At 36.5% G+C, this 21,834-nt stretch overlaps 1 protein-coding gene across 1 annotated transcript in view; it reads right to left on the reverse strand.

Annotated features, from left to right (window-relative positions):
- ZC2HC1A (zinc finger C2HC-type containing 1A) overlaps positions 1–21,834 on the reverse strand; it is a gene marked incomplete at its 5' end in the record, with an annotated part of 59,221 nt that overhangs the window by 21,831 nt on the left and 15,556 nt on the right. The window contains 4 exon segments of the mRNA XM_079795902.1: positions 7,341–7,440; positions 8,022–8,121; positions 14,865–15,013; positions 17,764–17,905. Of these exon segments, the coding sequence (XP_079652028.1) occupies positions 7,341–7,440; positions 8,022–8,121; positions 14,865–15,013; positions 17,764–17,905 (491 nt within the window).

Genomic DNA, 21,834 nt, shown 5'->3' on the forward strand with positions numbered 1-21,834 from the left:
TTCCCTATATTCTTCTTTTAAAAAATATTACTCCTACAAAAAAATAACAATTATTGAAGGTGACTGCTTTTTCAACCTCTATAAATTAAAATTTAATGGAATAAAATGTATGCTCTAAAAACAGCTTTAGAACAATAGAAATGTTCACCAAAAATCAAGCTGTTTTAAGTCCTATATTTAGCACTTTGTGGCTTAAAAATCATTAAAATAAGATTTTTTTTAAGTATAGGTATGTACAAGTTTATAGTATTCAGTATATAAAGCTTTTAAGGAAATATCTGAAATAGATTAACCAAACTGAGTTACAAATACTTACTTGTAAATGGGTAATAACTCATGTCTTTTGATGGCACTGTCTGATTTTGTGTCACTGTCATACAACCTTTGCACATGTCTTCCAGTTCGAAGTGGAGGGCCTAACTTGTCCATTTTACTATTAAAATATATAAAGGTGTACCCATAAGGAGATTGCTATGTTTGTTTCTTTATATAAATCTTTTAAAGGCATTATTCTGGTTCATCAGAAATCCAACCCCCAAGCTCTTAGTTATCTGACTGCCAGGTAAGGATTAATGTGACATCTTCAGATAGATCACACAATGTCCATTAGTAGATATAAAAATTCGGACCATGCAGGCCACCTTGCCAGTTTTGATGACTAGCCAAAGAAATGCCACATTTGTGCACAGCAGGGCAATGAAATTAATGAAGACGCTTAAGACAACAACTGTTTCAAGTAAAATTTGTGAAGTTAGACGGTAACTGAAAGTTATTATTCTAGTAAATAAGACAGATCTGATGCTTATTCTTATGGCGCTCCCAAATAACCTCACTTTTTACCTTCCCTAAATTCACAGAACCTTTCTCTTTTTTTCTTCTTTACTATTTTATTTTATCATTTCCCCTGCATTTAAAAGTTACAAATATAAACTAAGAAATCAAATAAATATGTATATCTTTATCCAACTTGACTTTCTAACAAAGAATGACGATCTTAGAAATTTAGCCAGAGAAAAGTAAAAATGATCCTATATGAAAACAGGGGGTAGCAATTGAAAAATGACATGTGAAAACGTGAAGTGGCCTGGCCAATGTGGTTCAGTGGTTGAGCGTCGACCTATGAACCAGGTCACAGCTCTATCCCCAGTAGGAGGTGGCTGATCAATGATTCTTTCTCATCAATGATGTTTCTATCTCTCTCTTCCTTTCTTAAATAAATAATATTTTTTAAAAAAGAAAAAAAAAAAGAAAAAAGTGGCCATGCCAGAAGTGCAAAGGGTCCCCATCTAGAGGGCAGTAGAGGAATTGCTGGTTTGTAGATATTTCATTGTTTTACATCAACCAGATAACGGAATAGTGTACTATCACCAACCAATATGCATCATAGTAGAGAACAGGGGAAATTATGAAATTAGGAGAACTACCTTAAATGCCCACTGAATAAGACCTCACTGCTTATTAACTTTAAAAGTACACTCTTTTTAAGGAATGCTTGTTTGCTCATTCATTCTTCCATATATTCACTGACAGTACAAATCCTGAGCACCTATATGTGTCAGGCACTGTGCTACATTCTGGGGATATCATGGTAAGTAAGAGAGATTTGATGCTTGTTCTTATAGAGTTTCGTGTCTAAAAAAAAATAATCTCTTCATTTTTCTAGATTATAAGGGTCTCTAAGGAGGGACATATTTTATCCATTTTTATGTTCTTTTACTATCCTGTACATGACAGGCATTTTGTTGTAAAAGTTGATATTAATACTCTGCAGGTGGTGATGTTTACATTACTTAAAACATTTTAAAGTTTTTTTTTAAATGCCTTCATTAAATATATATTAAACAAAATTTCTAAAATATTGGAGATTAACTTTGAAGGTTTATTTTATTTGTGAAAGATGATTGGAAAAGTTACCTATTTGAAATTTAAACTAACAAATCAGAATTTTCTTTGAATTGTTTAACAATTATCAAAACATTAGTGTTCCAACTGTTATTTTATCAACAGTGTCTGAATTTAGAATAAGGAATGAAAGATTTTATTTTCTTTCTCAGACTAAAGTTATAAAAATTAAAATGTAGAAAAATTTAAACTGCATTTTTAAGTCAGATTCCTCTATTATAAAAACTACTCAGCTCTTACATATGATATAACCAAGTTCAATTTCAGGAAGGAGATGTATAAAATATAGTAAAAATCTAGAGGTAATTAATGGAAATATCCCATATATTCCATATATAAGATGATTGCCAGTATTTTAAGAGCGATCAGTTGGATTGAAGTCTTTAAATTCCTTTTGATAATATCACTGCTTTTCCATATATAAGATGATTGCCTAATGGAAATGCAGGTTCCAATGATGATTTATCATGCCATATACCTGTTATAAATTCAACTCAATTGATCTACTTATTTATCTACATATATATATATATATATATATATATATATATATGTATGTATATGTGTGTATATACATAAACACACACAATTAAAATGTTACTTAGGCTAAATGTAAGTAAATGTTAGTCTTAAATGAAAAATCATGTAAACTTACATTCTGCTATAATTTGCTACTTTACTCTATGTTCATATCAAGGTATAACCAGACAAAAATTAAATTTATAAATTTCAATAATATAATCAAAATATTACCTATATATGTATACATATAAATACGTTATAAGTAATTTATATTTACAATAATTATATGTAAATATCTATAATAATAAAAGCATAATATGCTAATTAGACCGGACATCCTTCTGGATGACCTTCCAGGTGAAGCCAGGGCTGCGAGGAAAGCCCGGGTCCTGGGTGCCAGAGGGAAGCTGGTGCCAGCAGCCGGGGGAAGGAAGGCCTACTCTTGCACGAATTTCGTGCATCGGGCCTCTAATATACATATAAAACCTATTTACAATTATATTTTTAAATACTATGTAATAAAAGTCAATATTGGGATAATTAATAAATTTTTTAAATATTAGTTTATAAAAGAACTTCAAATACTTAAATCCTTCCCTAACGTACCCAGATCTAGGATATAACAGACATTTCTCGTGTACCATTTTCATATTTATTTTGGTGTAAATACTTCCTTACTCCTATTCCCTTTTCTATCAAACCTCCTATTTCTGTGCCTCTACTGGAGTAGCACTGGAGATGTCAAAGTAGCAACAAGATAAAGGGAATTTGAAAAGAAATAAAAATCTTTGCAAAAGTGATGATATTCTCAAAAGTAATTTAAAGACTTCAATCCAACTGATGGTTCTTTGGTGGAAGTTTTCTCTGTCTTTCCTGGTCTTGCAAACCATCAGTTAAGGCAGTGAATAATATGAGTATAGAAACCAGTAAGTCTGTATCTATTATATGTTTTCCCTTGACCTCAAGAGCCTTAGATGTTTCAAGTTATATATAAAAAAAAAATGTACCTTTGCTGATTTTCATATTGAGTTTATACATCATCTATTTCTGAGGTCACTTTGAGAATTAATAAATGTTGGGAAAATACAATGACAAATCTACTTTATGATGTATTTTTTAATTATTTACAAAGTTTGAGGAATATAATTTCAATCATCTGATAGTACCCCATTATGGAACTAACAATCTAAATGTTTTTAGAGTGCTTCAATGCCATTTTAATTTAAAGGCTCCAAATCAGTAATGGCAATTATTTTACAGCCAAGGTCTGCAAGAAATTAAGGCAGGAATAAACAAATCCATTGGGCAGTAAAAGCAGTCTTGCTGCTGCTAAGGAAAACAAAGGAGGATTTTGAAGCCAACGAAGCACTCCCACGTAGCAAACATTTTGGCAATCTGATCATGTAACTTAACATAGGATTTCAATCTCATCTGATATGTCCTTAAATTGGCATCTAGATTTAGTCAGAGTCAATATGAAAGTATATTTTCAATCCCTCGCTATTCTTTCTCTTCAACCATCAAAAAGTGTTGGATTAATAAAAGTTAAAAAACAGTTTGGTGTTCGATATATAGAATCCTAATCTATAGCCAAAGTTCCTGGAGAGCCCAACTGACTTAAAAAAATAACAGTTCCATCTTTGGGTGTAAATGAAGAATACTTAAAAATACCTACCTTCAAGTTATAAATATCTAATGCCTACAATCATTTACTTATTCTAAGATAGGGAGTGGCCAACTTTTCCTGCAAAGGGTTAGACAGTCAGTAGGTTAGGCTCTGCATGTTAGACGGTCTCTGCCACAAATGCTCCACTGTGCCACCGGAGCAGGAAGGCAATGCAAAATGGACTTAAAAACTAGACATTTATTTCTTACTATTGTCAATATAAAGTATGAAAATCCAAATTCAATTTTTGTATTGAGAAATGTTCCTTTCATGCATTCTGTTGTTTCAGGGTAAATTTCTGTTTTTCACATTAACAGAAGTAAAGCTTTGAAATTTGATGTTTTAGCTACTGAAAATTATCAGATAGACATCTACTTAAGCTGGTAATTAACCATTAAGAAAACACAATTCTCAAGGCAAGACTATGAACTCTGTGACAGAATTCAAATGTGGCAATATTTATTTAGAAGCTCTGCATTTCATAATACTTCTCAAATTTCTAAAAATTAAAGATAGTCATCTTCTAGATTAGGGAAAAATTTCCTTTGGGTGTATGCTTTGCTTAAAACAAAGCTGTTAAAATTGGTTGACCCACGGGTTGTCGCAAAATTAATTAGCAAACATAGAATTTGTCTGTGGTTTGATTCCCATATATGCTAAATATTACAGATCATTGGTATCCATAAAAAGCTGAACAGAGCAAACTCTGTGTATATACATAGGCTTGAAATAATTCCAAGTCACTGAAACTATTTTACTAACCTCAGAAGATGCCTAATTTCTTAAACATTTCAGCTAGCCAGGTGTCTTAATTCCTTTAACTCTGTCTTAAATCACCTGTGTCACTGGAAATAATAGTTGCCATACAAACTTTATGTAATTATTCCATCTGTCCCGGCACCATGATTCTGTGATGTGCCAACAGGTTGACAAATGAGGGATCTAATTTATGAATTCGTTACTTTTTCCATTTACTTGTCAAAAATTTGTGTGCCTATATGCCAGGCATTATACAATACTTTGTAGTATAACTGCAAGCAATGCAGACACACAGAGCTTTGTGGTCACAAAGGTTATAATCTGGCACAAACAGATCATTACCTCAATAATTCTAAAAAAGGAATGAAGCCTGCCACTAAACAGCGGCCTTGAATGGTTCTGTGAAATATATGTGATACGGTTATGTTCCAGTTCATATAGTAATATATTAGCCAGAAGCAAACACCACCGCTCTCTTCCTAGTATCTAAAGGCACTCCTGTAACATGTAAGGATCATATATAAATGGACAATTGGGATTTGAATAGTTATGTTTGACATTTTAATATGATGTGAGAGAACCAGAAATTTTAACTCTTCATCGTATTATAAGCAGTACATAACATAAAATGTGTGCTCACAATCTTTGCTTGTCAGTAAAACATTTTCTCCAAGGGATGATGTAAATGTTGATCAGATTTTCTTAGGTCAGTTGTCATGATCTAAGCCGAGTCACAGGTGAGGTCCGAGTGAGACAGAAAGGAGATAGGCACAAAGGCAAAGTCATAAAGCTATTTAGTGGCAAAGTTGGGCCCAGAAGCCTCGTTCTCTAATTCAAAGTCAGCGCCCCTTTCGATTGTACCAGCCAGCTTCACTCGCCCTATTTAAGAATACAGGGTGTCAGTGCAACTCACTATTGCCAAATGATTAAGTTACCAGCATGATCGGAGAGGTCCTGAAAATACCAGCTTTTTAATTCATAATCACATGCAAATGAAACTACAAATAATACTAGAAACAAAAACTATAAACTAACATGGAAGGTAATTCTTTGTGATATGGTTAGAAAGGCTTTGTAAATTAAAACACATGTGGCTATGTCTATACTTTAGTTATTAAAATAAAATCAGTAGAGAAGCAAGAAAAAAAATCAGTTTTATCACTGGAAGCTGAGAACCTCTTACTTTTCAACCACCTGTTCTCCTGATAACCTCTCTCTTTCTTAAGGATAGCCTGTCTCTTCTTTTTGGAAGCACAACAAAAAGAAAAAAACATTTAACTAATCTGATGTTGTTAGTTGATTGTTCTTTTTCTACAAAAGAAGTTAAATTCCTTTTAGTTCTTGCACTTACTACATAATCCAAATTAGGACACAAAAGGCAATTATTCTCATTTTATATTTACCCTAATATACTAGTATATTTCCTACATAAAAACTAAAGTGATAACCTATATCTGAAAGTAATATGGACTATATTTCCTATATCAACCTTATCAGCATTTCTAAAGATATAGACATCAGCCTGCATTCTAATGAACACATGGTAATCCTTAATTTTCTGACATAAAAATGGAAGATAAAGTGAGTTTAGTGAACTGCCAGGCCTTCTATTAAAATCTCTAGTGTTATCAATAATTTCTCCATAGTAACATAATTGTTCAAAGCTAACTTATGCTACTTTACTAAAAACCATGTTTATAAAACTGTAGAAAAATAAAAAGTACTTACTATTAAATTAAAGGAAAAGAATCACCCATTTTTACTATTTCAGTATATTTGGTCTTTTTTTGTCTACATCTATTTTTCTACTTTCTATCATAGCAAACATGGAGTTTGCATCCTACATTTCACTCGTGTTATAGCAGAATCAGCTTATTAAGATTTATATATTTGTTTATGGTTGCATAATATCCCTTTGTAAACTTTCAACATCTGCTCTTCAAACAAAGCTAGACACATTTAGGTGGTTTTATATACATTGTAATAAAACATTAAAAGAGACTAATGTTTAAAGCTCAAGAGACCCTGATCTGTACCCTGCTTCCAACTTTTAACAGCTGTGCAGCTTAGAACAAATTACTTTCCTTCTCGGACCCTCTCATGATACAGTAGTAGGATGATTTTAATAAAAATGTGTGTAAAATGTCTAGCACAGTGCCTGATACATAATGCTTACTAAATCGTGGTTACTATAAAAATCTTCCATATTTCAAATGATTTCCTTAGCTAGATTCCCCAAGTAAAATTATTCAATCAGAAATAGGAATACTTTAAACCTCTTGATAAATGTTACATTTCCTTCCAATGTGAGTATACTAATTTAGAGCCTCACCAGCAATGAGTGTGGTCCTGAGCAGCAATATTAACAGACAAGTGAACTTAGAAAGAAAATTAAGGTTAATGAAAAAGCCAATTATCTAAACAAAATAAAACCTTAGTATTATTTATACATATATATGTCTCTAATGAATTAGGTTCAATGTCAACCTACCCTACATGAGGGGCCGCTATCCCTTTATGCGAGGGAGATAAGGTCTGAAGTTTGTTTCCCAATGAGCTGCTAACTGAAGACACTCTACCTGAAGAGACACCTTACAATAAAAAGGTATTAGTTTTAATGAAACTCTGAAAAAAAAATCACATAAATTAGCATCTGACAAGAAAAATAATGGATTACTGGCAATAAAATCTAAACTCGTTATCAACTAAGAACTGTTTTTCTTTAAAAAATGAAATTTCCAGGGAACATCTAGTATCCTTCATTTCTAATTTCCATATTTCTTATAATTTACATACAAATAAAAGTACACTTCAGTAGTCAATATTGTCTTCTAACCATTAAACATTTGTCTATTAAGGACAACTGTCAAGTTCAGAGAAGCATAGGTTGAAATGAGGGGGAAATAGTCAAAGAATCAAGAAAAGAACTTGGTTGACTATTCTGAACAAATGCTATATCATTAACAACAATTCACTGAAGCTAAAAAACAAAAAAAGACTAGAAAACATCTGAAGTAGAAGCTATTGCAAGTTACTTTATTTTTACCCTATCTCTTAACTAATTATAAATCTATTTTAGTGATCCGAATAGAACACTGTCTTCATTTCCTTCTCTACCAACACTGTACATAACAACAAAGAAGGAAACGAATTCTTTCATGGCTGTCCTTACCTACAACAGTCTTGCTGGTGCCACTTGGCTGTGGTAATCGTGAAGATCCCGATGACAGGGTCCCAGGAGAATTTGACTTTTTAAGAGCAGGCGGCTTATACTGAAATATGAAAATAAATTATTTCATCATCATTTTTAATATCAATTGTAAACTATTGTTTCACAACTAGTATTTCATTCCCTTCAATGAGCAATCCTTTTATTCGTTACTTTTGCCCAAAGTGAGAAAGTGTAGATTAGAAAGTGTCACCTCAGAGAGAGGTTTCCCAAAATGTTCCTTCTCAAAACTGGTGGACTGAAAGTTTGGCTAAGATGTTCCATTTCTAAAATAAACAAAGAGCAACTTCCCCAGTTCATAGGGGAAAGGTTTAGTGGGAAATATTTCCTCAATGTTAGATTCTAAACACCAAGCAAATATTAACAGAAAAACTTAGAGAGACACCCAATGCTTCTCACTGGGTGGAGCGACTTTTAAAGGTCAGGATATAACATGTCCCTGGGTGTGGTTTTATATTTCATATGTATAATCCAGCCACATTTCCTGATCAAAATGCCTAAGATTACATATCAGCCCAAACAGGTTTACAAGAGCTCCCTTCGGGATGCCCCAATGTGAAGAGACAGCCAAGTCTGGCTTCCCGTCCTCACCAGACCACATCAGAGGGATGGGATGTGGGTTAAGAAAGAACAGGGCACATCAGCTTATGTTATTTTTATTTGTGCTCCACTCTCTCAAGAGATATCACTATTAATTTTATTTCACTGTCTCTTATGAGCCAAATTTTGCTCATTTACTGAATACATAAATATCTTATCACCTGACCTGATATAAAGAAATGCACTTGCCCAGGGTTACACCCCAAATGAACAACAGAACGGAAATGAAGAATCAGGCCAACTCAGTGCCAGCCAATGCTTCACTGTAAGGTGACTAGAGGCCCAGTGCACGAAATTCGTGCACGGGTAGGGTCCCTAGGCCTGGCCGGGACCTTCCTTCATTCTGCACTGTCCCCTGGTGGTCAGCTCACATCATAGCGAGTGGTCAAACTCCTGACTGGTTGAACTCCCGAGGGGATGATTTGCATATTAGCCTTTTATTATATAGGATTACTGCATTGCATGTGTACTTGAGAGTTAGCCTAATGCAGTATTTAGACAGCTTAGTACTTTATCTGAAAATGCATTTTAAACCTGATTTTCAAAAGTCAAATCATATTTTATAACCAATAATCAGTAGTAGCACTACTAAAATGTTGCTAGCTAAACACAAATTTTAAAGTCAAACATATCTCTGAAATTCAGTATGTGACCTTAAAAAAAATCTTGATAAAAGGGTCTCTCACACACACTCAAATACCATGCACATTTGGAAGTATTATGCCAGAAACTAAAATTTCTTAAGCACTTGGCAACTAGAAAACCTTCAGTAACTATCAGATGAAGAAATGACGAGAAGACCTTGGAGAGAAGCCTTAGACAGTTTCTTTAAAAACCTGAGAGGTCTTTCCGGTTTGTTTGGGTTTTTAGAACTGATTTTTAGAGAGAGAGAGGAAGCAGTGAGAAACATCAATTTGTGGTTCCACTTACTGCATTCACTGGTTGATTCATGGATGTGCCCCGAGTGGAAATTGAACCTGCAACCTTGGCATATCGGGACGACACTCTAACCAACTGAGCAACCTGGGCAGAGCTGAGGTGTTTCTGGTTTAAAAGGGCATCTGTGTGGCTCAGCTGGTTGGGTGTTGTCCCATGCACCCAGAGGTTGCCGGTTGGATTCCAGGTCAGGGCACATGCCTGGGCTGCTGGCTGAATCCCCCAGTAAGGGGTGTGCAGGAGGCAGCCAATTGATGTTTCCCTCTCACAGATGTTTCTTTCTCTCCCTCTCCTTCTCTCTAAAAAATCAATAAAAATATTTTAAATAAAATTAAAAAGGGCATCTGTTCATATGTCTCTCCCACTAAAATACCAATGAAGATATTAGAAAAGATTTTAAAATAAATATGGAAAACAAGACCTAAAAAAGATTTGTCAAAATACCAGAGACATGTCTACTAAAAACAGGGCCCATAAAACTGAATTAAGAAACAGAATTGGTGACCCACTCATGAGCTGCATACACGAAGGGGGGTGCATTGCATAGTGAGAGGGCAAGCCTTCAGGTTGAGAGCAGGCAGGCAGGGCCTGGTAAAACTATATATCGAGCACTATAAACTTTATGTACCCTTCAGAATTTATTATTATTAACTTAATGGCTTAGAAATTGAAAAAGGCAGAATAAGCCTTTCAAATGGTGCTTTGCTTTTCTGCTCTCTATATTAGGCCTTCTATGATTTTGCTCAATTTTATTGTTTCCTGAGGTCCCTAAAACGTAGCCCAACCTTATCTATCTCCTCTAATAGCTCCTGTTACTTTCAACAAGAACTAGTCAGGTTAGTTTCCTTTGTGAATCCTCATGCTACTCTGAATGCCTCTTGTTTAAAGCATATTCACCTGCCTCACAGTAGGTTGCTGTCCCCCTGCCCTAGATAATGGGACTCTTTCCTCCCTGAGCTGCATTTTATCTATCCCACAGCATCTAGCTGAAATTCTACCAGCATTAGAAAGGCTTTCAGGATGACTAACTATCAACAATTTCGTATAAGTTCATTCAGAAGAACAAAATAATTTTCTTTTAATACAATCATAGTCAATATATATTTCTTTCATTAAGTATTTGTTAGGTGCTGATTATTTTCTGTGGGGTTTTTTGTTTTTGTTTTTGTTGTTTTTTTTTTGGTGTTTTTTTGTTTTGTTTTGTTTTTTTGGTAAGCCTCTGGGTAAAGTTTTTTTTTTTAATTTAATAAATCTTTATTGTTCAGATTACAATTGTTTCTCCTTTTTCCCCCATAGCTCCCCCTCCACCCAGTTCCCTCCCCACACTCTGCCCTACCTCCCCCTCACTATCCTCATCCATAGGTGTATGATTTTTGTCCAGTCTCTTCCTGCACCCTCCATACCCCTTCTCCCTGAGAATTATCAGTCCACTCCCTTTCTATGCCCCTGATTCTATTATATTCACCAGTTTATTCTGTTCCTCAGATTTTTAATTCACTTGATTTTTAGGTTCACTTGTTGATAGATATGTATTTGTTGTTAATAATTTTTATCTTTACTTTTTTCTTCCTCTTTTTAAAGAATACCTTTCATCATTTCATATAATACTGGTTTGGTGGTGATGAACTCCTTTAGCTTTTTGTTATCTGTGAAGCTCTTTATCTGACCTTCCATTCTGAATGATAACTTTGCTGGGTAGAGCAATCTTGGTTGTACGTTCTTGTTATTCATCACTTTGAATATTTCTTGCCATTCCTGTCTGGCCTGCATAGTTTCTGTTGAGAAATCAGCTGACAATCTTATGGGTGCTCCCTTGTAGGTAATTAACTGTTTTTCTCTTGCTGCTTTTAATATTCTCTCTTTGTCTTTTGCTCTTGGCATTTTAATTATGATGTGTCTTGGTGTGGTCCTCTTTGGATTCCTTTTGTTTGGGGTTCTGTGAGATTCCTGGACTTGTAAGTCTATTTCTTTCACCAGGTGGGGAAGTTTTCACTCATTATTTCTTCAAATATGTTTTCAGTATCTTGCTCTCTCTCTTCTGGCACCCCCATAATTTGGATGTTGGTACACTTGAAGTTGTCCCAGAAGCTTCTTACACTATCTTCAAATTTTTGGATTCTTTTTTCTTTTTGCTTTTCTGGTAGAGTGTTTTTTGCTTCTTTGTATTTCAAATCTTTGACTTGATTCTTGCGATCCTCTAGTCTGCTGTTGGATCTCTGTATATTATTCTTTATTTCAGTCAGTGTATGCTTAATTTCTAGTTGGTCCTTTTTCATATCCTCGAGGGTCTCACTAAATTTATCGGCCTTTTCTAGGAAATTCTTGAAAAACCTTATTACCGTGGTTTTGAATTCTATATCCAGTCGTTTCTTTTCCTCCATTTCTTTTGTTTGTGATCTGTTTCTTTGTCTTGGCATTTTCGCTGCTTCCCTGAGTTGGTAGGGAAGCTTTGTGTGCTAGGTGTCCTATATGGACCAGAGAAAGCCAGCCAGGCACTCAGCCACCCTTCCTCTCTGCGCCCATGTCTCCATACCTCAGCCCTTTGCAGCTCCTCTGACTCTCCGTGAGCTTTTCTCTTTCCTTCTAGTTGTAGAATTTCCACTCAGCCAGCTTTCCTGTGGTTCTGGATGATGTCCGTTCTGTCTTTTAGTTGTAGTTTTGAAATTGTTGTACGAGGCAGCAGTTTAGGTGCTTACCTATGCCGCCATCTTGGTTTCTCTCCTCCTATTTCCTGTTTTTTTATGCTGATCACAACTCTATTAAATTTCCTTAGTAAAATATTATATTTACAAATACTCTTGAATGGAGAAGCTTAAAGAACGTGGAAGACATTAATCCTATATAATAAAAGGCTAATATGCAAATAGACCGAACAGCAGAACAACCGGAACAACCAAACAACAGAACAACCGGTCGCTATGGATGGTGGAGCAGGTGAGCGGGGGCGCCAGACCAAGGCGGGCACCAGTCGCTGCCAGCACCGGAGCTGCCGCTCACACCCACTGCCAGTGCCTGGCGCCGGTCTCAATCACTCAGCGCCAGTCTCGATTACTCAGCGCCATCAGTGGGTGCGAGCAGCGGCTGCCGGCCCTGATCACCTCTGAGGGCTTCTCCACCTCCCCCTGCTCCTGCAGGGCGATCGGGGCAGCAGCCACCCCTCACACCCACTGCTGGCGCCAGCCCCAATTGCTCCGCACAATCAGCAGGTTCGAGTGGGGCTGGAGCCATCAGCGTGTGGGAGCGGCAACAACAGGAGCAGGGCTGCAGGCAGACAGGGGACCGGGGGCCATGGCGGGAGGAGCCAGGCGGGGGCAGAGAGGATGGGCAGAGACCAGCCCCTGTGCCTACCACAGCCTCGCAGCCCGCAGTTCCTTTCAAGGTGCATGAATTCGTGCACTGGGCCCCTAGTTTCTTATAAAATGGCAGAAGGTACTATTTAGACCAATTTTTCAACAAAGTACTAAAAATGCTCAAGACTGATAATACTGTGTGCTGATGAAAATACAGCTGCTAAATATGATAAGAATGCATCTAAGCCTCTTTAGAAAAAGTACTGTATTTAGTCTACTAATATACACTCAGTACTTGCTACAGTGTCTGACTCGAAGAGGGTACTCAATAAAAACTGGTTGAATGAATAGAAACAAGAAAATATGGCCCAGCCAGCGTGGCTCAGTGGTTGAGTGTCAACCTATGAACCAGGAGGTCATGGTTCGATTCCTGGTCAGGGCACATGCCTGAATTGCGGGCTCGATCCCCAGTGGGGGGCATGCAGGAGGCAGCTGATCCATGATTCTCTCTCATCATTGATGTTTCTCTCTCTCCCTCTCCCTCTTCCTTCCTCTCTGAAATCAATAAAAATATATTTTTATAAAAAGAAAGAAAATATGGGGTTAGAGTAAAATGAACATACACAACTGGACATGGAATTAACACTGATTTAAGGTGAGAAAATCAACTCACATTTATCAATTATTTGGAACAAAGTTGTTGGCATATGCACATTCTATTGTATTTCCTTTGCTCTACTGATTATTTTATTATTGAAACAAAACAAAAATCGTATTACGGTCATTAACTGTTTATATGTAAGATATGTGTTTGACATCTCTTTGGGAAATCATTCAAAATGAGGCACTGTTCTTTCCCCACAATGACAATAATAATGATGTGTTCTATTTCCAATAATATTAACAAAAACTCAATGAAAAAATTCTCTCAAGAAGACCCCAATTGTAATGGAGTCCTTTAATTCAATATTTTATTTGTAAGTAACAAGAGAAATGGATCTATTACCTGCTAGATTTATAGTACTAAAAAATTATTTACAAATGAGAGCTTTATAAAACAATGTAATTTGCTCGGAAGTATGACATTTTCATACTTCCAATATGCTTAAAGAAAACCAATAGTACTGTAAAAATCAATTTCATATAACAAAATTGTTCTATGATTAATAGTGTGCTAAATGCTTTCATATACATTATTCCATCTGCTTCTCACAATACTCATGGAAATCACCACTGCATAAATGAAGAAATAAAAGCTAAAATTAGCAATTTGGATTTGACCCTACATTCATTCCCTCATGAGCATTACTCATACATAACATGGAAACATTACTCATACATAACATGGAAACATTCAGTTCTTACATGATTTTTTAAAAATAATTGATTTTAGAAAAGAGAGAGGGGAATGAAGGGGAGAGGAAAGGGGCCGGAGAGGGTGAGAGAGAGAAACATTGATTCGTTGCCTCCTGTACATGCCCTGACTGGGGACCGAACCCACAACCTAGGCATGTGCCCTGACCAGGACTCTTAACAAGCAACCTTCCAGTACACAGGATGATGCTCCAACCAACTGACCCACACCAGCCAGAGCAACACTTACATGATTTTCATTGAGGAATTGACTGGCATTTTCTTACTCCTCTATCACCTCCGGTTTCCTCTGCACCTGCTTCACCAATTTTTAACTTATTTTCTTACCTATTTCCTAATACCTCTTCAAAATCTGTATATTTACAAGTCTCTACTAACTCAAGTCCATTTCAAATTGATTAACTGTAATTATTTGTTTTCAATTAGCCATTCAAATTTATTACTAAATCCCTGAACAGTAATACATAAATTTTAGCAGGTGAGAAAATGATACTTAAATGTTCTATAAAGCATAAACATAAAACAGTTAACTTGAAAAAGTCATTTTTTTATTTGTTTGTGGAAATGATTAAGTAGTGCATTTCACCTGTGTCCGCGAAGTCGCTTTGCCTTTGGCATCAGTGGAAAATTTGCTTTTATTACTAATACGTGCTGCCTGTTCTTTACAGAAATTTATATGTCTATCAGCCGCATTTTCATTAAATCTCCTCTGGCAATATGGACATTGAATATAATCTAAAGCAAAAAAAAAGAAGCAATTAAAAACACAATACTTTAAGTAGGACATAATGAATTATAAATTTATATGAAGACATAAGCATAAATAATAACATTTAATAAACAAAATCTCTCATTTCCTTATAACCACTCAACCTGACTTATCCAAATTTAGTATAAAGATGTTTAAGCAAAAAGTGTTAGTCTATAATAATAAAACCACAATATGCAAATTAGACCGGACGTCCTTCTGGACGTCCTTCCTTCCAGACAAAGCCGCAGCGGGTGGGGGCCAAGGCAGATGTGGCCACCATGGCGGCAGGGGCCAAGGCCCTTGCACGAATTTCATGCATCAGGCCCCTGGTATATGATAAAGTCCCATGTTCTTCCAGCTTAGAATCAAATTTGAAGGGGGAAAAAAAGTATAAATCCTCGATACAAATATGAAGTGGAGGAAAAATGTTATTTCTCTTTACCTCTATAATGCCATGTTTCATCATCCTATCTAATAAAGAGGGAATATGCTAATTGATCATCACACCCTCACAAAGATGCAGCACCCACAGCCAATAAGGAGGTAATATGCTAATTGACTGCCACGCCCTCAAATATGGCGGTGCCCACAGCCATAAGATGGCGGCACCCAGTCCCCTCAGCCCCCCAGCTACCAGGGGCCGACCCAAAGCACAGGCAAGCCTTGGATGGCAGATGGCAGCTGCCCAGCTGCCTAGGGCCACCCAGCAGAGGTGTGATGGGGGCGTCGCCTTCCCCTAATCGCTGGGTCACCTCCCGCCCCTGAGGGCTCCCAGACTATGAGAGGGGGCAGGCCGGGCTGAGGTGAATTTTCATGCACCAGGCCTCTAGTACAGTGATGGGCAACCTTTTGAGCTTGGTGTGTCAAACTTCGCCAAAAAACTGAGCATAACTCGGGGAGTGTGTCACTTTGAGGAAAAAACATTATTTCGCAAATGTTTCATCCTCAGGAGCAGCAAATGTTTCATCCTCAGTGCTGACACGCGTGTCATAGGTTCGCCATCACTGCTCTAGTATATACATATTTTTACATGTTAGACTAATTAAGCAGTAATAACATATTACATTCAAAATATTTTTTAAATTTTAGGATCATCTATTAAAATATTATATTTCAATTAGAGGAAAAATGTCATAAAATAGTTTTATCGACTTTGTATTTATTTTCTTTTAGAAGTCCCAACAGATGAAAGAAGTAAAGCAATATATCTCAACATAATTAATTCAGCCCAATGGCATGATTCCATTGTTGAACATCCATTCAAATTTAAGAGAAAATGCTTCCATGATAAAATATTCTAAAATGCAATGTATACTATAAATAAAATTTATTTTAAAATTAAATCTCCAAATTATCCCAAGCTGAACTAAATTTTGTAGTACTATAAAAGATCTCAACTGAGACACTGAAAAGACATGAATATAAAAATTTAGCAGTGTCAAAAAAATCTCAATTTATTTCAACAAGTTTACTTTTCTATAGGGGTTTACCTTTAAATTTATACTCATTTGAAGCTCAGAAATTTGTCCTGCTAATTAGTGAGTAAGTCTAAAATTTCTAATAACAAAGAAGTTGTTTTGTCAGGACTATGAGATTTTAAAATTCCCATAGCCCAAATCATGCTGAACTACTGGAAGTCTTGCTCTCTTACTTAAGTAAACATGAGAAATATAGCTATGTTGAATAAGATGTGATATACAAATGCCTCCAAAACAGAGAAAATTCAACTTCATGGGGAAAATTTAGGGAGAATTAAAAGAGACCCAAACCCAGTTGGGTCATCCCAGAAACGCACCTAACATTAAAGTTAATTACTCTGGAACAGAGGCTGGCAAACTAGGGGCCCAGCCCAAATCCATTCTGCCAGCTGCCTGTTTTGATAAATAAAGTTTTATTAGAAGACAGCTACACCCATTTACTTACATATTGTCTGTGGTTGATTTCTTGTAGGAGGGGCAACAGAGCTGAGTGTTGCCTGCAAAGCCTAAGATATTTACTATCTGGCCCTTATAGAAATAGTTTGCCAACTTCCTTTCTATAATAAAACATTAAAAATGATCATATCTAGATTTTCTAAAGAAATTTCTCTTTACAAAGAAATAAATCCCAACCTAAAATACTAACACAATTTTCATGCAGTTAACTTGTTACATTAAAATAACTACCTCTTCAGGCTAGCCAGCATCCTGCCTTTTTTTTTTTTTATAACAATAAGAAGCAACTTTTACCCACTCAGTGAAAACAATGTAATGCATGAGTTTAGGGCATAGTTAGGTATATCGGTTTATATGGTAATTTCCTCACACGAACTGTATATTTTTGAAGCAATGTTATGATTTTCTTCCTTCCCAGATGAGAAGATTCCAAAGAACTAAGCAACATCACTGTGTGAATCTTACTGAATGACTACATTTCAGTTCACAGTGAACATGATTAAAATGTTTCCTGGAATATTAAAATTTAATAGTTGCTACAATAGTTTTAAAATGATATTATAGTGTTTAAATAGAAGTACTGAGATGAAAAGATAATGCATTTCTATGTTCAACACTGATGTGTATGAATAAGCCTAAATGCTTGCTATCAACATTATTTTGTAGCAAAACTTTTAAAGATTACGTATGCTTCATCAGGTCCCATTCTTGCGGATTAAGTTTAATGACAACTAAAACTTATAGAAATTCTACCGATATGTCACCCCACAGGCGCAGTACTGTCAGCAATAGGCGTGTACCCGGGTCGTAGGAAGGCGGAGGCGGCGGAGGGAGCCTGCCCCCCTCTCTAAGGGCCTGGTCCAGGCCTTTAGCTGCTCTTATGGTGGCAATGAACTCCTCATGTTTTCTTCTCCAATTGGATGGCTTCTTTGGCGGTTCAGGCTATAAAAAAACACAGTCAATTTTAGAACATTTATTTTACACTAAACTGAGATAAAACTTGAGGAAATGCCATATTACTTTAAATATTCTCTTACCAGGAGTTCTTAAAGGATTTCCTTCCCAAATTTACAATCACAAAAAGAGAACTTAATGCAACTATGTTATATGTAATTTCTGAAATGCAACTTTAATTGTAATAGACACTAAATTGACTTCTCTAGGTGTCACATGTATTTAAGTTCCCACTAAGAGTATATTTTCCTGTTTTCCCATAGTTCCTCCAACCGAGTACGTTATCACACTTTTTGGTTTTTAATGATTAGAGGTGAAAGATAGTTCTCTCTATGGTTTTCACTGGCTTTTCTCTTATAATGAGTAAGAGTGAGCATCTTTTCGTATAATTAAGAATCATTAGTATTGCCTTTTTGTGAACTGTTTATATGCCTGGTCAACTTACCTAGTAGGTGATTGGCCTTTTTTTTTTCTTAACAATTTCCAGTAACTCTCTAAAGGAGACTAGCCCCAACCCTCCCTAATAATCATGTCCGTCGTTTTACCCTTTCAAAGAGCCTTATGATGTGAAGAATTATTTTGTAAATGTAGTTTAATTTACAAATCTTTTCTTTATGATCTCTGGATTTGTAGTCACAGTTAACAAGGCCCAATCTCACCCCATAGTAAAATGGGAATTTTCCGTGTTTCTACCCGGAGCTTTCGTGTTTTCATTTAAAATTTTAAATCTCTTACTCGTTTGGAATTTATCCTGATGGATGGTGTGACATAATGGATTTCAGTTTATGTTTTGTTTGTTAACATAGCTATATAGCTGTCTTACCATCCTTTACTGACTTTTCTTCCCACTGAACTGGGACAATACTTTTACCATATTCTCTTCAGTATTTGAGCTTATTCTGAACTTTCTCTTTTGTCCCATTATTATGACTATCCTTGTGTCAATATCTGTTTTAAATATTGAGATTTTAATATCTGGGAGGGTAGCTTACTTCATTCTGCTTCTTTTACTATCTTTTCTGGTTATCCTTGCATGATATTTTTTCATATGAACTTTAAAATTAGCTTGTCTAGTTTTTTAAAAAGACTTATAACTGTAAAAATGAAACATTATAATCAGAATCAACTTAAGGAACTTAAAATCATAATATGCTAAGTCTAACTATCCAAGAATATGAGATATATTTCCATTTGAAGAAGTGTTCATTTTTCTTTCAGTAGTATTTTAAATTATTCTTTGTGGAACTCATACCTCTGTTATCTTAAGGTTTATTGCTAAATATTTTATATTTGGTGTTTCTCTTTTATAAAGGGTATTTTCTTCATGTTGAAATATAAAACCTAGTAGTTTCTGTATACTGATATTATATTTCATTATTTCACTGACTTCTCTTATATTGGTAGTAATTTATCAGTTGATTCTTTTGGGTTTTCGTCTCTTAATAATGGCAGTTTTCCAGTCCCTACACATCTAATTTCTTGTTATTTTCTATCTATCAGCTAGTACCATACTGGTTAGAGATGAATCTCGTTCCTGACATTAATGGAACTACTTCTAAGTATCTTTCCATTAAACATGATGCTGGCTCTTCTGCCTCCAGAGATTTATTTTGTCATATTATTGAAATATTCAACTATTCCTATTATGTCTTTATTTTTTAAATCAAGAACGTAAGTTGAATCAACAAAGTCAAAACATGGTTCTTCAAAAACACTAATAAGGCAAAACTAATTAGAGAGAGATAGAGAGAATACAAATTACCAAGAATGGAAAATGGTACATGATCCAGTTCTTACAAACAAGAGAAAGAAAACATTATAAAAAACTTTGTTAATAAATTTGATAATTAAGATGAAATGAACAATATTCTCAGCAAATACTACAAAACAGATACCAGAAGAAACAGAAAATCCCAATAGTCTTTAAATATTTTTTTTAAATGAATCTATTATTTTAAAAAAAACCACAAAGAAAACTCCTGGCCCAGATTTCTTCCCTATTGAATTCTTGTAGATATTTAAGAAAAAATAGCACCCAATCTTTTAAAAACTCTTTAAAAATATATAAAACAAAGGACCAACTTTCCTACTAGTCTTACAAGAGCAAAACTCTGGTAAAAAGAATAATTATAGTTCCACTTCTCTCATGAATATATATGCAAAAATCTTAACTAAACATGCAAACATTTCCATGTTTGAGATGAGCGACTCTGACATTTAGTACTTGGTATTGAAATGTCTGATCACAACTTTGGCGGGCTCCACAGTATCACTCATCTACTGGTCAGTCTTGCTGCCCTCTTCTCCCTTTTTCACACAGTGCCTGTATCAGTGCTGAGCTAATAGTTTTTGATTACTCCCATGAGTTAGGTTTTCTTCTGTACAGCTATTTATAAGAGGAGAGGCCCAGGATAGCCTTCCAGGCTACACATACCAATAGCTCCCTTCTGTGTTTGCATCAGATACAGATGCAAATAAGGCCTCCAAGTGTGATTAGACCTCCCCCTTCTGCTTCTCTAAACCAGTATGGGTCAAGAGGGTTACTACCGCTGCCAGCCACTCCCTCACACAGGACACAGCACTGAGTGGGCGCCGCCCTCAGAAAGGGTATTTTCCTTTTCTAGTGCTTTCTGAGAGTCTCTGCCACTAGTGGGGCCTCTTAACACTCTGTGCCTCTTCTTGCCACCTCCTCCCTCCTGGCTTTTGTCCATTTCAGCCAGGCGCATTCCAGTCCCAGGCTATCCAATCCCCTGCAGCTCATCCCAGTTCCTGCCAGCTATAGTAAACAGGGATATAAACTTCCGGATAAGACCCCTCAGCATCCAGGAGTCACCGGTAAGATGCCAGGTTCCCAGGTTTGGGCCCTCGGCCACACAGCACTTCCTGCGCTTCCTTTCTGGATCTCAGTGGCTGTGGGCAGCCCTGGCATTTTGTGGTCTATGGATTATACCTGCCTTTACTTTCTCCAAAAATGGATTTTGTATTTGCTTTGCTCCACTCTGCTTGTGATTTTGTAGAATTTCCTTGATACAGATAAAGATGCTGAGAGGTAAGCTACAATGTTCAAAATCTCCTAACATACTGCTTCTCAAACTTTAATATGTGTGTGACTTAAACATGGATTGGGTTAAAATGCAGGTGCTGAATGAGTATGCATGAGTGGGACCTGAAACTCTGCATTGCTAACAAGTTCCAAGATGGTGTTGATATTATAGCTCTATGGACCACCATTTAAGTGGCAAAAATGTAAACTACTTAATGTACATCAATGGCTGTACTTGCTTTTTTCTGAAGATTAAATTTTTAAGTATATAAACCCACTAGAGGCCCGGTGCACAAAATTCGTGCACGGAGAGGGGTTGTCCCTCAGCCCAGCCTGTACCCTCGCCAATATGGGACCCCTCAAGGGATGTCCGACTGCCCGTTTAGGCCCGATCCGACGGGCAGTCGGACATCTCTCTCACAATCCAGGACTGCTGGCTCCCAACTGCTTGCCTGCCTGCCTTCCTGATTGCCCCTAACCGCTTCTGCCTGCCAGCCTGATCACCCCCTAACCACTCTGCTGCCAGCCTGTTTGCCCCCAACTTCCCTCCTCTGCCGGCCTGGTCACCCCTAACTGCCCTCTCCTGCAGGGTTGATCACCTCCAACTTCCCTCCCTTGCAGGCCTGGTCCTTCTCAACTGCCCTCCCTTGCAGGCCGGGTGCCTCCCAACTGCCCTCTCCTGCTGGCCATCTTGTGGTGGCCATCTTGTGTCCACATGGGGGCAGGATCTTTGACCACATGGGGGCAGCTATATTGTGTGTTGCAGTGATGATCAATCTGCACATTACTCTTTTATTAGATAGGATAGAGGCCTGGTGCACGGGTGGGGGCCAGCTGGTTTGCCCTGCAGGGCGTCCCGGATCAGGTAGGGGTT

This window comes from Cnephaeus nilssonii (assembly GCF_951640355.1).
Source record: "Cnephaeus nilssonii genome assembly, chromosome: 18".
In the NCBI taxonomy this organism is placed as follows: domain Eukaryota; kingdom Metazoa; phylum Chordata; class Mammalia; order Chiroptera; family Vespertilionidae; genus Cnephaeus; species Cnephaeus nilssonii.